General features: G+C 35.7%; 1 protein-coding gene across 2 annotated transcripts in view; it reads right to left on the minus strand.

The window, feature by feature from the left end:
* Positions 1-8,198: 8,198 nt before the first annotated feature.
* The window catches only part of KBTBD3 (kelch repeat and BTB domain containing 3), a 55,947-nt gene continuing 45,659 nt past the window's right edge, over positions 8,199-18,486 (minus strand). For both annotated transcript variants that reach the window (XM_067750894.1, XM_067750893.1), the window contains one exon: positions 8,199-15,942. In XM_067750894.1, coding sequence (XP_067606995.1) covers positions 14,340-15,942 — 1,603 coding nt within the window. In that variant the 3' untranslated portion in view covers positions 8,199-14,339. The remainder of the gene's footprint in view (positions 15,943-18,486) is intronic.

Genomic DNA, 18,486 nt, shown 5'->3' on the forward strand with positions numbered 1-18,486 from the left:
CAAACAAGCAAAAAATATTTGTAACTGAATCACTTTTTTATACACCTGAAACTAACACAATCAAGTATACTTGAAGTAAAAAAGGAAAAAAGAAATAAAAGAAAAAACAACAAAAAACTTTGTCCTGAGGAAATAGGGTAGAGATGCCATTACAGAGCTGTAAGAGAGTATAGTAGTTTAGTTTTGGAAACCTTAAGGTTTTGGTGAATATTGTATATTTTGCTGATATATACAAAATATATTGTATATTTTGCTGATTGTTTGCTCAGCCATAAAAAAGAACGAAATTGGGTCATTTGTTGAGACGTGGATGTATCTAGAGACTGTCATACAGAGTGAAGTAAGTCAGAAAGAGAAAAAACAAATATCGTATATTAACACATGTATGTATAATAACACATATTAACCTAGAAAAATGGTACAGATGAACCGGTTTGCAGGGCAGAAGTTGAGACACAGATGTAGAGAACAAACGTATGGGCAACAAGGGGGGAAAGCTGCGGGGCGGTGGGGATGGTGGTGTGCTGAATTGGGCAATTGGGATTGACATGTATACACTGATGTGTATAAAATTGATGACTAATATGAACCTGCTGTATAAAAAAATAAATAAAATAAAATTTTTAAAAAAAGAGATAGTTTGTAGGAATTTTGAGATACATGTCGATTAGAACTATACATTTGGAAGTCATCAACAAATGTGTAACCAAGCAGGAACCTTTGGGCCCTTTCTGGTACAGACCTCCCCTGCCCCCATGTCCTCTTCCTGCCTCTCATTTGTAGAAAACCTTTAGTCTCCCAGGTCTCCCCTGAATCACAAAAGGCTGGTTCAAGAATTTCTGATTGAAAGATTGTGAATATGTAATAACAAAAAATGGCAGTTGGGCCAGGAGAACTGGTAACAACTTAAACAATAGATCAGCCATATAACTGAGTCACAGAATCTTTATTTTCTCCCTGAAGGACATAGATAACACAGTCTGATGCACATTCCCAAGTTGTTTTCCAGATAATGAACCCCCTACCAGATGAATAAAAGCTAACTGCATGATCTCCACCAGCATATAGCCTCCAGACCAGCTGAACCTGAGGATTAATGATGTTAACCCCTATGACAGAACACTGTGACTTCACCATCAACCAGTTAAAGAACTGTGCATGAGCTGATCATGTACCCTGCGACTCTCTCCCTCACCTTGTCTTTAAAAACGCTTCCCTGGGGCTTCCCTGGTGGCGCAGTGGTTGAGAGTCTGCCTGCCTGATGCAGGGGATATGGGTTCATGCCCCGGTCCAGAAAGATCCCACGTGTCACGGAGCGGCTAGGCCTGTGAGCCATGGACACTGAGCCTGCGCGTCCGGAGCCTGTTGCTCCGCAACGGGAGAGGCCACAACAGTGAGAGGCCCGCGTACCACAAAAAACAAAAAACAAAAAACAAAACGCTTCCCTGAAATCCATTGGGATGTTCAGATCTTTTGAGTATGAGCATCCCATACTCCTTGCTTGGTCCTTGCAATATACCTTTCTGCTCCAAACATTTCAGTTTGTTTGGCATCACTGTGTGTTGTGCATAGGAACTTGGATTTGACAACAAAATGGATAGAATTTAAGTCCTTGCTGTTGGATAGGATTGCCCAGGGAGTTATGGAAAAGAAAAGAAGTCTTAAGAAGCTGATCTCTGGGGCGCTCTAACATTAGGAGATGTGGGAGAAGAGAAGGAAGAAGCATAGGAGACTGAGGTGGAGTTAGGCAAAAAGAAAGCCAGAACAGGGTGGAATTCTGGAAGCCCCATGAGCAAAGTATATCGAGGAGGAGGGAGTGATGAACTGGATAAAACGCTGCTGATAATTCAGGTATCAAGAAGTATCATGCGGCCACTGATGGCCTTAACAAAAGCAGCTTTGGTGAAATGATTGGCAAAATCCTCAGAGAAGAAAGATGAAAAAATGGATGCAGTTGAAATGGGGCAGTTGCTGGAAGGTATATGGAATCAACATGTTTGTATGCTGGTGGAAATGATGCATGAAAATGGGGATGCTGAAGGAGAAAGGGGGAAGAATTGTTGAAGTGAGAGGGGATTTGATCTACTCACAAGCAGGGAGTGTCCACAAGGACAGTTCATCTATTGTAAAGAGGGGGAATACTGAGTATATGAACAAAGATGCCAGGAGGTGGGTAGATGTGGTTGGTGGTGGGAATTTATAGAAGTTCTCATCAGATCACTTCAGTTTTGATTTTGTGCAGTAAGTATGACAAAGCAAGAGAGGGGCAAAGGATTTGAGCATGCCGTGTAAGCATGGCAGTGATCATAAACTTTGACAATGGAATTTAAGCAATTTTTACCGTATGATGTAATTTTATCTTGCAATGGTAAGGGAGAAAGAGAGGATATAGAAGCAGAGGTCTGAGAGAATACGGCTGCCAAAAATAGTGCAGAGAATGTGAGTAAAGAGAGAAGAGGCTCAAAAGAGTCCAGATTCTGACCTGTGAGTACTTCCTAGAGAGAACTCAGAATTGGATTTGATATGTTGGTAGATTGTTAGAAATGACACGCAATAAATCATACCTCTGTTTCCATACCCTTTACAATATGTCTTTGCTATGTGCTATGGAGTCTATTTCCCACCTCTTAAATCTGTGTTGTTTTGTGAATTGCCCTGACCAATAGAATATAGAAGTGGTGTCTGGGACGTCTGAGCCCATGTCTTGAGGCTCTGTAGCTATGCTGTCATAGCTAGGTTAGAGAGAAGCCAGGTACCACAGAAAGAAGTTCAGGCTATCCTGCTGGAGCCACATGGAGAGAAAGGCCCTAGAGCAGTGCTTTCTAACAGAAATTTCTGCTATGATGGAAATACTCTATATTGTCCAATGTGGCATCCACTAGCCACACATAACTACTGAGTACTTGAAGTGTGACTTGTAATTCAGAAACTACATTTTTAATTTTAAAACATTTTGATTAATATAATTTTTGATGTAAATAGCCACATGTGGATAGTGCTTACCATATTAGACAGTGCAGCCCTAGAGGAAAGAGACTACACAAAGAGAGAAGCCCCAGGGAAGAGAACTGAGCTGTCCCATTGACTGCTAGCACAAAGGTACCAGATGTGTGAGGCCTCCATCCCTATGTGAATTTATCCAGCCCATGTAGAACAAAGATAAGATGCCCCTTCTGAGCCTTGTCCAAATTCCTGACCTATAGAATCATTGAGCAATAGGATTGTTTAAGCCATTAGATTTGAGGTAGTTTGTTATGTAGCAATAGGTAACTGATATAGACATGGTGGCAAAAAAGTCCTGCCATCCTATGAGGACCTGTCTGGGGTAGCCAGCTGGCCTTTTTTTTTTTTTTTTTTTGCGGTACGCGGGCCTCTCACTGCTGTGGCCTCTCCCATTGCAGAGCACAGGATCCGGACGCGCAGGCTCAGCGGCCACGGCTCACAGGCCCAGCCACTCCGCGGCATGTGGGATCTTCCCGGACCGGGGCACAAACCCGTGTCCCCTGCATCGGCAGGCAGACTCTCAACCACTGCGCCACCAGGGAAGCCCCAGCTGGCCTTTTTTATGTGACACCTTAATGCCATGTGCTTTTCCATTCAAACTATGACACTGTTATTCTGCAGAAGTGTGGACTGCACCTAGGCCCAGCTAAATAAATTGAGGCACTCAAAGTAGAAAGAACCATTTTCATTTATTAAGCATTAGGGTCTTCATGTGCAAGCTTCTCACCCCTGTTCAGAGAGATCTCTATGATACAACGGAAGTTTATAACAAGGAAATCTGGGCCCCAGCCACTGGATTTGAGTGTCTATTCTTTGGACTCAACAAAACTTGTAAGTCCAGACCCCTCTTACTTCCCATAATATATCCTTCTGCCTTTTTTCCCCCACTCAAAGACATAGATTGTCATAATTCCTGGCCATATGTAAGTGTAGCCCACTTAAGGCTAGAGATGTTGGCTGAGCAGAACAGGGTTGAGGAATGACAACTTACAGTAGCTGCTGATCGAACTCTTCTTATACAATCACTAGTTTCTATCCTTCAGCCCTCCCCTTACTACTGAGGTCCTGACTGCATTTTATCATCAGTATTCCTGGTCACATGGAATTTATACTACTTGCCTCTGCTTTCGTTTACTCCCCTGATGCTGCATTAATTACATCTGCAAGATCGAGGTGGACTCAAATTATTAATGAGAGGGATCATTATACATAAGTGCAATTTTTCATGACTGACCATCCTCATTTTGTATTTCTAAATATCAATAAGCTGACCTCTGCACATTTTCTTAAGTCTGTGTTATTTCGGTGAGGGGGAAACTGAATGCTTGGGGAACTGGTGAGAAATGGTAATCTTAATTTACCAGGTGAAAAAATATTAAAATAGTACTCTGCATGATATATGAGAGTCTGTCAACATTACATGTTACATAGGGCTGAATACATATACCAGGGTGGGAAACGAATGAGAAAAAACTTTTTGAATTGTGTTCAAAGATTTATACATTCTTCTACATTTCAGTTTGTGAAAATAAAACATTCAATAGATTTGAAATTCCTTGTAGACTTCTAAGAGCTCTCACCCATTTTATGACTGCTTTAGGTTCTGTAATCTGGTTGTCTGACCCTCTGCTCATGTGTATACAGGAGATCTGGGCTTCATTCTCCATCTGGCATCAGCCACAGGAGCCACTGTTGAACTTGAGAGATGTGGGCCAAGGAGAAAAAGGGAATTCTCATCTGGGCAGAGCAGATGTGGAAGCCAAAGAACTTACTAAGGCACAAGGCCCTGAAAGAGAGAGTGGAAAACAAAAATGGGGCCAAACTGAAAGTGTTTGTTATCAATAGAGATCAGGCAAAACAAATCTGGAGGGACTTGCAGAAGCAGCAGAATACTTAGTGAGTCCAAGGAGAATAGGGAACACATCTGATTTTCTTGCTATTGTACCCTCAAGCCTAGTATACTGATGACACACATTAGGAACTCAAGAAATGGTTGTTAAATGAATAAATTAATAAATGAGATACCCATGGTTGAGCCTAAGAGGGAATGGTTAGGGCCAAGTCAAAGCTAAACTGTGTATTAGGCAAAGTTTTACTTTGTCCCATCAATTCCCTCTGCCAAGGTACATTTGGGTACTTTTCAGATTTAAAATTTTATCTCTAATTGTAGAATGTAAGGCTGTGGTAGCATGTTGGAGAGTTAGGGGAAGATGGCTTCTGCTGAAATCAAACATGAAAAAAGAGAGGAGACAAAAGACATTTATCGAACATCTCCTATTGCCAAGCATGTCACCTGCATTATTTGATCTAATTCTCACAACAACATTTTGTGGGAGGTACAACTATTATCTCAATTTTGCCAATAAAAAACCTGGGGTCACAGAATGTTTAAGTAACTTGCTCAAGCTTATACAGCTTTTAAACCACTCTGTGGTGGATCTGAGATATAAACCCAGACCTGCCTGACTTGAGAGCTGGGCTCTCAATCTCTACCCCAGTATGTTTCCAGGCCTGCTTACTGATAAGAATATTTTGCAGTGCTTGTTAAAAATATTAGTTCCTAGGACCCGAATCTATTAGACTTACTAACTGAAAATCCCTACGAGTAAGGTCCTGGATTCGGTATTTTTAACAGACTCCCAGATATGTTTTTCGAAGCAAGTTTAAGCAATACTGCCTGACACATATATTCCTGGGTAGACATCCCATAAAAATAATTATTGGTTAGAGCTTCAATACTTCATTTATCAAGGGAAGAAATTTAAATGCTTTGAACTACCGAATAATTCTCTTTGTGAAAATTCCTAGAAACAAGAGTGCTCATTAATTTGTGCTTGTAAGAGAAGTGTGAATTGTATTTAAATGGAAGAATATTGTGGTATATTTTATTCCTTCAGGAATAGATACAAGGTGAATACTATTTGTAAAAGAAAAAATTTACTGATTTGTTGAAAGTTTGTTTAAAAAAGAGCAATAGCTTGAATTCCAATTAATGTTTCATAGCATAAAAGTGTGGTTAATCTCTAAAAGGAAAAAATTAAGCTAATTGGATTTTTAAATCTGAAAAGGCCCCAGAGAAAGGCTTTTCTTGATTGAAAATTTTAAACTAATTTTGCACCATATGTTTTGGTCAAGGTTAGGTAAGGGTAAATAACTTCCCATGTAAGATTCATTAATGACTACTAGAGCAAAATCAGTTTAAACAAGCCCTGAACTTGGAAGAAATGCAAAAATATTTATCAGGTCCAGTGATATCTAACACTGTAAATACTAGGATGATCTGTTCAATATTTATGCTTAAATTCTATTTTAAGATAGGTCCCACAAATTTCTTAAGTTTTTCATGAATTTTAAGTTTGCTATCTTGGGATTAGTTTCATTAAGCTTTATAGAAGTCTTTAGAATTGCAAAATTTAATAAGTGCAAAAAAACTTTATCCTGGAAACATGGGTTTTATAAACATAAATAAAAATAATTAAAATAACCTGAAGTTTGATTAATTAATGTTCATTAGGTAGATTGGTTTAGTGCCACATTGCCTAAAAATTCGATATTTTGTAGTTTCAAAAACCTCAAAACACTTTATAAACATTATTTTGAAACTCCATATTCATAGTGAAAAGAATAATTACTTTTTAGGATTATTATTTTCTTTGAAAAATACACATATAAATCTATTAAAATCTGTATATTGGCTAAATTGCTACAAATAGTTTGTGGCCTCTTCCGTTGTGGAGCACAGCCTCCGGACGCACAGGCTCAGTGGCCATGGCTCACGGGCCTAGCCGTTCCGTGGCATGTGGGATCTTCCCGGACCGGGGCACGAACCTATGTCCCCTGCATCGGTAGGCAGACTCTCAACCACTGCGCCACCAGGGAAGCCCTACAAATAGTTTTTGACAAAACATATTTGTAACATACTGTAACTGCATAAGAGCCTGTAGCACAATATTAACTCTTAGTTACTTAGTGGTTGGAAAGGGGACAAACTGCTAGTTTAAATGGGTTTTGCAACTTATTTTCTGTGAATATGGAGATTAAATTTTGTCATTAAGGGGCTTTTCTCCTGTAGTGGAGAGAAAGGGACAAATTCAGGCAGTTCAGAATTTAGGGAAAGAACTTCAAATGCCAATGCATCAGACCGAGATTATTAACATTTCTGTTTAATTGACTTGAGAGGAAAGCTAGCAAGTGTTAAAATGTTCACCAAGAGAGGAGACTTCTCCTCTGAGGGGAGCATCCCCAACAACCTGGTAACAGGTAAATTCCCTACAATATCCTTACATTTTAAATTAACTTTGTTAAAGGCTTCTGTCTAGGGGGATTAAAGAGAAGGTGATGAGTCAATATTTGATGGCAAAGTAAACTACAGAAATCTGAAGCACATGGAGAATTGGAGGTAATAAAGGTTAAGTCTGGAGCAATAAGGTGGGACCAAGGATTTGCTAAGAGAGCCTAAGAAATTCAGAGAAAGTAACTAGGTTTATGCAAGCATGTGGGATAGGGATAGTTGATTTTTTTAAGGGTTGGGTTTTCAAAGATGAACTCTGTTTCAACCTGAGCAGTAGTCCAGAAGAGGGCTTGGGCTCCAAGGTTGTTTAGTAAATCACAACTCATTGCATGGGAAAACCAGAAACATGATAGCAAGTGGGCCTGTCCAGAAAGAGGAAAAATTATACGAACTGGAACTAAGAGAGCAAACGTCCAACGTAAACATTTTAAAAGTCTTTTTATGGTACGGCTTAGTCTCTCAGACTCTGGACCCCTTCACTAGCTTCCCCCGAGCATTTGGACACATGAGGTAGGAACAAGGCTTATACCCTGGCAGCTGGCTGATTCTTGTGAGGCTGATGTCCAGTGAAGCAGGGTTGGACAGTGCCTGACCCTGTACCTTCAGCTAGCTTCTACTGCTTTCATTTGTGGCTCATGGACATTTAGTCTGTCCTTTGTTAGTTCAGTCAGAACCTCGAGGTCTCTCCCCACCTATGACTCATTTGAGATCTAGCTGTATTCTATTTGTTCAGACCAGGATGTCCACCTTGAAGTCTATGTTGCTGGATATGTCATCATAGCTACAGAGCCCCTTCTGACAGTAACCCGCCACCACCACTACTCTCTCAGGAATTCTGAGACTCATTAGAGCTACTCAGAGCATCTGGGGAAGGGGGTGGCAAGAAAATGAAAGCTTTAGCATCCACCTTTGTCTACCTTTTTTATTTCTAATAACAATAAATACAAACAGAATATATATATTCTTTTCTGAGATACACTTTAATACATTAATAATTATTTTATATAATTGAAATGTTTTACTACATGTTAATATGGTTAACATGGACCTGCAAAAATGCTGATTTTATGTCTCACAGCATATGGCAAAAGCCCATATTCTACTAACAGGAAATGAAGTAAATCACTTAAGTATGCAATGTAAGTAGCTTTGAACAGTCTCCCCAAGTGGGAAAAAAGTCACTAGAGCTATTATGCTCTTGTAGGAGAAATGGGTGTTGCATGTTTACTAATGAAACTTTCAGTCATTGTCTTATCTATTATTGCATTTGGAAGGAAACACAGAATTAAATATTATAATTAAAATTCAGAGAATAATCTCAAGCACTAAAAAATTAAGGAAATAAATTATTTTAAAGTATAATTTCACTTTCAAGAACCAAATATACATATACTATACGACTATACAACCAACTATACATGTTCGCCAAATGAGGGCAATGTGCTGTGTAATGCAATTTCATTCTCAAATAAAAAATACTTCATTATTAACTTTTCCATATACTAACAAAAATTAATATACAACATATACTAACAAAAAGTTGTCTAAATTACCTAGCCCAGACTTTGAACATGAGCAAGATATCAAATACTACAAAAAGAATTAACACATACATTAGTAGATAACTAAAGTACAATGTGAAGAATTCTTAAATGTAAAATCCTAATGTAAATTAATTTCTTTTGTACATGAAAATAAATTGCAAAATGTACATTTATATCGAATCCATTCAATAACAATATAACTATAATAAATTTTGCTTCATATATTGGCTTAATAGAATGTTAGTTTATTAAATGCCTTATTATATGCAAGCACTGTGCTAATTGCTAGGTCCAGAAATGATAAATATATGTCCCTATTCCTAAGAGTTTCCAATTAAGTAAGGAAGTCAGACATGTAAAGAAATATTTACACCACAATGTGATACTCAGAGAATGTACTCGGAGTTATTCCAGCAACCTTGTTACCCTTGGAACCAATAGCATAATTTGCTGAGCTAGTTAGATATGACTGAGAGTGTTGTCAAAGTTAATGAGATGAATAAAGCTAACTGACCTATAGAGTTATTTAATAATGGCATTGTTTTATGGAATTATCATGCTCTATCCAACTGAACAATCAGCACAGATGAATCTCCAAACTTAGATTGTTATCATAATGTTTTTTTCATTTGTGAGCAAATTGTTTTTATTCATTTGTGAGCAAATTGTCCCTTCATTAACTACGAAGGATGTGACTGCTTTGGTTTCTATTTTTTGTATACTTTTTAGGGTCTCTTTTAGAAACGCTTTTAAAATTCTGAAAACCATATCCAATGACAAATGATCAAAAGACACTAAAATTTGGCTTTAGAATTCCTCTCTCAGAAAGTATATGTTTGTGATTATGTTGACAGGGGGTAGAAGGAGAGAGATACAGCAAGGCTCTAGCCGATATTGGATTTATAAGAGCTAGAGAACTGGTTAAGGGAATGAGATGATTGCATTATCAAGAGATTCTGCAATGCTGGTTATGCTCAACACACCAAAAAAGCAATAGAGCTAGGATAGATTCTCTGAGGCAACTGTACAAGGTGAAGGCATGTAATCCTGGCCATTGTGGCAAGTTTTAAAGTGTTAAGCATTTGAACAAGAAGGAAAGTGAGGACTTGATTTTAGAGGAATGGAAGACATGCTGTTTCCAATACTTGGAGACAGCAACCTAGGACCAGGGATTGAAAGTTATTACAGGTAGGCAGAGTTGCTTTCAATGATAGGAAGAACTTTCTAACAGAACTGTTCAAAAATGGAGGTAGTGAGCTCTTTACCCTGAAAGAACTGAATTAGATTTTGAAAAAAAAATCATCTGTCAAGGGTATTTTAGAATTTAGAGGGGCTTTCTATACAAGGTTGGAAACTGTATTAGATTCTAAGGTTATTTTCAAGTTTGAATATGAATCTATGATTTAGAAAAGTTATCTTTTGATTAGTGTGTAATATCATACTGTGATTAAATTCCCTATTTATAGATTAAATTTGATTAAGCATCATAGTGCCATCAAATATAATTTATAAACATATAGATTTTTAAGATGTAAAGATATTCTTTCAAATCACATAATCTTTAATTAGAATCATTACATTTAGCTATATAGCTCCATTTGCAGTGAAATAAGAACAATTCAGGAGAAATTTAGGTACTGGTCTTTCAGCTTCTATTCACTATAAAACAAATGTGCACTTACAGTAGACAGAAGGAAAAATCCCTATTAGCAGCTCACTATAAATGTCAGCACCCTTTACAGACTTCTTCCTGAGTGACTAAAAAAAAAGAACAAGTTTCCTTCAAAAAGAATGCTCCTAAAATGATGTAATTTTAAGATTCATGTCTTATTGAAATCTTGAGTATGCAGAATCATTGAAATCAAGTTACTCAGAATGCCTAAACGCTAAATAAACTGAAGGAGGAAGAAATTAGTCAAGAGTCAGAAAACTATTAAGATCAAAATGTGTAAATAGAATGTAGAAATCTTTGGTTGTATACTCCTGTGTAGGAATTTATTTGGGCTAATCATCTATCTGCCATATGCCACAGTCTTTGATAACTAGTCTTATTCTAAATATGGCTTTACAAAGTGGAGTAAAATTGTTTCTTATGTTGAACAGAAATCTCCTTCCTTATAAATTTCAGCTTTTGTTTTTAGGTTGCTCTCAAGAGCTGCCCATTGGAAGACATTTTTGAGTCTTAACACATTTAATTCTAGACATACGAGTTTCCAAACATTGGATCCAATTAAACTGAGAATGATGATCTAAAAGTAATATCATGTATTCAACAATATGTTTAATCATTACATTTATTGCTTCCAAATCTCAAAAGGTAAACAGATGTCTCCCTCTATACTTGACTCTGATTTTCAAATCATATGCCTTGAGCTAGGTACCCTGTACATGTATTCAATTGCTCTTCTTGGTATCTGGGAAAAATTGAATCATGTTACAGGATGTGGTTGCTCTCAAATAATATTCTAGCTTTCAAGGGTAACATATAATGAATACTGCTGTGATAAAGACCTCTTTCCCTCCCCACACCAGAGTTGAGTGTTATGGGAATGCAGTAAATTTTGATTAGGCAAATATTCTTCATACTGCTTAGTCTCACAGGCAATAGATGAACAAAAGGTGCTCCACATTGTAAATCAAGTTTGAAGATTGCTCTAAAAATGTTCATTAACTTTGATCTCGTATAAATGTTGAATTTAACCTTTTTTATATTAAATAGTGACACATACCTACTTTCAATTTTAGAAGACATTACAATATTGGAAATTTTTTGCATGCATAAGCCAAATGTAGTGGACCCAGACAAATGATAAAGGATTTAGAAATGTTAATTAGAATTTTTCCACAAGAATGAAAGCAATCTGGATAATGAGCATAATTATTTTGTATCTTACACTGCAGCACTGGCTGAAGGATGATAATGAAAGGGAAGCAGACTTTAAAGAAAAAAAAAAAAAAGACTAAGGGAAGAAGTCATAAAGGGATATTATTTCCTAACCTTACAGACAGGAAAGACGGCTCCTTCTGGGTACTGAGAATAGACTTGAGAGAGCACTGAGATTTGCATGTCAGAAATCCAGAATGGAGGGTAAGGCCAGAATAATATATATGGTTCTTAGTGAAGCTGCAGTGATTGGCAAGATCGGAAAGATATCAATAATACCAGTTCAGTCACTGACAATGTGTGTATGTGATTCGGTTCCTTGAGGATTTTGAACACCCAGAACCATTTTCAACAACCATTTGATAGATCAAATGAAACTGTTACCTTTACCAGATGATGCAAAATTAGAGAGAACAAGATCAATTATTAACAGAGCCAAGCCCAGCACAGATTGCTATGGTGCCAAGGAAAAAGAACAGTAAGTAAAGGAAGAGTTTGGGGTTTTATGACTAGACAGACTACTTTTCTTGCAGTTATAACTGATGAAGAGCACTCAGGTACAGATGTAAAGCGATGGCAATAAGTGAAAGTGATTAACAAGTAACCTGCAGCAATTGTAGAAACTAAAGCAGAAAGCCTTGTGCGTTAGAAAGTGTATTAAATCAAATACAGAGGGAGTCACCTAGGCCTTGATAACAAGCATATTTCTAGTAACATCAGAAATCAATGGCCAATGACAAGAATGGTAGAAATCAAGATAAAATTAATGAAACAAGATCAGGAATGGATTCTATTTTGCTTTAGTTCTCCCTTTCTGGAAATATTTGTTTATATGTGCTTAAGTTAACAATTTAGTCCCCACTGTGTTATGGTCTTTCTCAAATAACTTGTTTCCAGAATGCCACGTAACACGTAAAAGAAAGCCTCCATTGAATTTTCTTTTTTTCTTACACACACAATACACACACAGAGGAAAGGGCAGAGCCAACTAAGGTAGGAAACCACCAATTCTACAGAATACTTTTTATGCAACTGTCATCTGATTACAGACAATCCCTGATTTTGGACTTGCACGATAATTCAGTCTAATATTCTGTTCTATTTTAAAAAATATATTTGAAACTTATGATTGCAAAAATTTATATAGTAAAATAAAAGGACCTTCATTTAAGTATATTTCCACTTCTAAAGAATATGTACAACAGATTAACATTTACTACAGTGTGTGGGAATCTACATTTGATTCCACAGAAATACAACCTGCACATTACCTGAGATATAAGTCAGGTATCTTAAAACCTAAAATACCTATATCTGTAAAACTGATAAAGAAACATATCCTCTTACAAGGCAGAATCATCTTAGCTGAAAACAAGGATGAGTAACACTCTTTCATTGTTTGGGTTAAAGATGATTAAACATCTAACAAGATGCAAGTTTCAAATACTACTATCAATACCAAAAGCCTAGTCATATTTTTAAATTTAGAAAATAATTCACTGTGAATAATTTACTGAAGTAGTAAACATACACAGCACTTTACAGCTGGTATATATCATCACAGAAAACTGATATGGTACTAATTTAAACGCTGAAATTTCTTATTGTAACTCAAATTTGTACATGTAAAAGTTTAAGAAATGCCAACAATAGTGGTCCACTTATCTAGAGGTCAGATTTTCTACATCCTCACTTACATTGGAAACTGGCAATGATACAGAAAAAGTATTTTAGGACTACGATCCCAGAAACCAAGAACTTCACTAAATGGGTTACATGTCAAGATAAACTCAGGTCAGGTATAACTTAGAACTGATTATTTAAATCAAAAATGTTAATTTACTGAGCTTGAGCCAGAAAATAAGGTATAATACTGCTAAAAACTGAAACCAACTAACACTGAAAACTAATAGAATCAGCAAATTTTAAGACATTTCAGTAACTGCCAATGGCATTAGGGCAATACAGCACAGTACATTATGCTCTTAACGAAGAGTCGAATCATGAAAAGAGTTAAACCATGTTTAGTGTACAGTTTAGAAGGCTGGGGAAATACACTGCATTTCAGAAAATGTTCTGACTAAAAAATGGTGAAAGAAAAGAAAGGGCTTAAAAGCAGCTAACCAGTGATCAGAAAAAATAGGAATTCGACAACTCTTATACCTGTAGTAACAAGATAGGATTCTCGACTCTAATTTATTTTTCACTTCATATAATACAGTGTAAATAAATAATTTTTACCTAGAGAGATTTCTCCCATCTTAACTGTACAATTCTGTGAAGTTTGATTTGTTTTTAACTAGTGTTTCATGGATAAAGTACTTTAAAAATCAAAACATCAAAGCCTGAATTTTATTTACATATGAAAATAGTAATATTCTAGACTCTCCAAGATTAAATTAAATACAATATAATTTTTGGTAAAATTTATTTTGTATTTTAAGTTTCTGGGAACTGCTAATTCATATATGGTATACATTCATAGTAATTCTCTCATAGAAGGTGCATTTTATGTTATTAAGCTGTAAAGACGGTTTTACCAATAATTAAGGTTAATAAATTTACTGCAGGTTTCTAAAACTGCAATAGTTTTAGAATATCTAATCACACACTACTTTTAGAAATGATTAGAAAACCATGGGTCCCTGTATTTATTAAACTGAATCACCTGGCAGTAAAATTCAGTTAAGGCTCTTGGCATTGGTGAAACTTCTTCCCACTCAGACCTGCTGCTGTGGTAGACCTGCACTTCATCTGTGATTTCATCTGGTGCATAATCACCACCTAATATATAAATTTTATCTTCAATTCCAACTGCACCTGCGTTGAAGCCTGCACATTCAAAAGACCCTTCACCCTTCCAAACACAAGTATCTGGACAAAAACTATAAACCTTATAAGTGGAAAGGTCACATATATACAGTGTGCAGTTTACTGGGACAGCTTTAATTAGTGTTGCATGAAAAAACTGCCCAAACTCTGCTACTAGTTCAGACCACTGATCAGTTGTAGCATTGTATTTAAAAAAGCAATCAAGTGATGGGTTAAAAGCATCTGTAATCTCTACCTCTGATCCAAGAACATAAATTACATTTTGGCATGCACTTGCTTCAGGATAGTATATGCCCCTGGGTAATGGGCTAACAGATATCCATTCTTTGGAAAGAGGGTTGTAAGATTCAACATCTAAGAGACTTCTAATGTCCTGGGATCCTCTAGTCTTTCCACCTATGACAAATAATCTGTTGAGAGCCATAACTGATGTATGCATGGTTCTTGGTGTTTTCATAGTTGATACCAGGAAAAAATCATTTTTGACCGGACAGTAGCACCAGGTTTGATCAGTGGCATCATGATATGACTCTGCAATATGAAGCCGAACTGTTCTACAACACGGCCCTTTGCAACCACCTGTCAAGAATATTTTCTCCCCATAACTAGACAGACTAGATCCTGGCAAATCAATCAGGTGTGATTGTGGCAGTATCTTCCATGAATCACTTTTAATATTATAGCAAAATGTATATTGATCTTCTCCATTTTCCTCAGTTTTGTGAACAAATATGTATTTTTCAGTTGTGGATGGTCGAGCATCAGGGAAAAGTCCACCAGAACCTTGCACACACTTAATTGCATCTATGATTATGTCAAAACAGTTTGTGCTTTTGAGTAAACACTCTTCATTGAGTAAACAATCTTGAAGTGTCTCCTCAGATAACTGATATAATCTTACTTTTTTAATCAAATAAGGCAGATGTTTTTGCCTTGATTCTAAGTTATGTTTAGTCCAACTAAGGACAACTTTCAGTACAGTTTCTTCTTCAGGAACATTTAATTCATCTGATTCCAGACATTTTTGCAGTACTCCAAAATTCATCTCTAAGAAATCACTGGATTTAAATAATAAAGAAAAGTGATGTTGTACAAAGTATAAAGCATGATCAAACAAACGGGCAGAACCATAGCTATCTGATATAGATAATAACTGTAAACAATTCACAAGATTAATACTTTTTATTAAAAAGTCACTGCAAGCTTTGGACAAGAAGGAAACTTGAAGAAATGATGACAACTGGAAGAACATTTCCACATTATCATCTGTTATCTTTGTTTTTCCAGTATAGGCATAATCAAGAAATGCTTTTACTGCTTTGGAGGACAAATTAGTAATGGTAACACTTCCACCATCTCTTTCTTTCATGTTTACTTCAAACATAGCCCTGCAAAAATGAAGAACACAGGAGAACAAATAAACAGGAATATTTTATTCCACGATAATTTTCAATATTACCTTAAAGAGGTTTCCTTTACTCTTAGGTTGATGTAAAATACATTTACAAAATATATTTTTAAAGCATCCTAATAAATTAATTTTATATCTATAATAGTTAGAGACCATATGATTTATCTGTAAAATATACGTATTACATAACTCCCATATTGCAAAATATACACATTATAGCTGACCCACAGCAATGGATCCAAAGGCTACAAAAAGATTCAAATTTTGCATCTGATTCGATGTTCTTATATATTATTCATAAAATTAGGGTAAAATCTCTCTAATGGCTGAATTTATTTACTTATGGGTTAATTTAGTATCAACTCTGCAGGTGATAACTAAAATTACTTAAAATATATAAAAGCTTCTGGGTTTAGGATTTAAAAGTCTTTTTCAAAATAATTTTCAATTTGGCAGCAGTGAAATATGTAAAAGATGGAATACAGTGAGATATCAGATGTTTCCAATGACTCTGTCTGTGTGGGGAAATCCACCAAATAAGATAAACTTGAATACATGTCTAAAAACACATTTCATACAGCACTTTAGGAAAAAGGGAATATGATTTTATGAAACTAAACAACAGTGTACCACACCAAACTAAAAAGGCTAAAAATAAGTTTTTTGTAGAAATAGCCACTGAGAGATGGAGACGGGTCTCCAGATCTGAATAATTAGACCAGCTTGAAAGTTCTTCATAATAAGTTCTAATTTATCCCCATCTGGTAAAGCTGATAGACTCTAAGGAAATAGGAAATTTTTTGGCTCAGTTTAAGCAAAAATATAAATTATTCAGAAATATTTAGGCAGGAGACTAAGATATATTTTACATTTGGCTTTGGTAAGATCAATATTGCTGTCCATCCTTATATTAATTTCATATCCAGAGTTATTCATTTTTACACTTTAAACAAACCCATTATGATGGTTTTCAGTAGAACTGCAAATAAAGATAAAGAGGAAAGAGCTACAACAAAGAACTAAAGACTGCCAGTTGAACATTCATTAAGACTAAAGATCATCTGATTTTGGTCCTGGTTTAATACTGGTTTGTATTTGTTCCAGTACTGTCCAGGACACCTTTGTGAGTAGTGCTCAGGCGCCCAAGTACTCTGGGGGAAAACCAAACTTCATTATTAAAGTCTACTATAGAGAGTAGCTAAAGTTACTACAGCACAAGTGTCCAACTGAAAAATATGAGGAGCCTTCCAAATACAGAATACTCCTTAGGAAAAGGATGCTAACGCCCCTTTCTACTAGGAGTATTCAATACTTTTTAACACAATAACGAATAAATAGAGTTACAAAAATTTATACATGTTACACATTATGCAGGATATTTCAATAATGTATATCAACTTAGAAACATTAACCTGTGGTTATAATTAGATTATTAAGATATCTATAGTCAGTTTAGGGTAATAATAAGAGCATGGCCTCTAGAACAGGACTGCCTGGGTGGGTATCTAGCCTATACCACTTATTAACTGTGTGACCTTGGGGAGGTTAACAACTTGATTGTGCTTCAAATTCTTCATCTGAAAATGGGGATACTAGTAGTACCTATTTCACTGAGCTGTGAGAGAAATAACTAAGTTAATTGATGCAAACTATTATTAATATCATTTTAAGAAAAAAAGTTTTCTAAAATTGTATGTATTTCTAATTTACCACCAACTTCCACATTTTCTTTGAGAAAACACAAGTAATATATTTCTATATTTCATCCTACTCATCTTTAAAGTATCCAGTTAACTTCTATCTCAAATTTACCATGTTATCATAAAGTGTTTACACAATACGTGTGATTCCTTTTGAATCTTGTCTCCAGTGACTTTACACTCAATCATAATTTTAATTTTCCAAAAATATTTTAAAGGGCATTTACCATGCACTATGTAATTTTCTATTTTAATTTTATATACCCCAATATTTCTGTGAGTTTATATCCCAATACTCCAGTGAGTTTGATCATAACACAAAATTATGAATTAGTGGCCTTATCATACAAGAGTGTAAATAATGTAGACTTTCTATCTACATTTGTACATATTTTTATGTGAACTATATACTCATTTAGTAAAATACTATATATAATAAAGGATCTAGGTCATTATAAAACTGTCATTTGTTTTACTTCAAAACAGATGCGAATTTTGAAAAACATGTTGTTTTAACAATCATTTTTAAAAATTGAAAGTAGATCCCTAAAAAGCTAGGAGTAGGCTGAACAAAGTACTATGGACAAATATATGTGCAAATACATTTAATTAATAAATAACTTCAACATAAAGAGTAGAGGACTGCCAGTTCAAATGCTTATACGAATTTCTTACTTTGTTAACATGAAAACATTATGGAGAAATAAGACTGTGTGTTCATACCAAATTATTTCCATTTTTTGGCTAGGTTTGGAAATAATAATAATTGCAGCTAACATTAATTGAATGTAGTGGGCACTGACATAATCATTAATATACAT

Source organism: Pseudorca crassidens, chromosome 9 (assembly GCF_039906515.1).
Source record: "Pseudorca crassidens isolate mPseCra1 chromosome 9, mPseCra1.hap1, whole genome shotgun sequence".
Lineage (NCBI taxonomy): Eukaryota > Metazoa > Chordata > Mammalia > Artiodactyla > Delphinidae > Pseudorca > Pseudorca crassidens.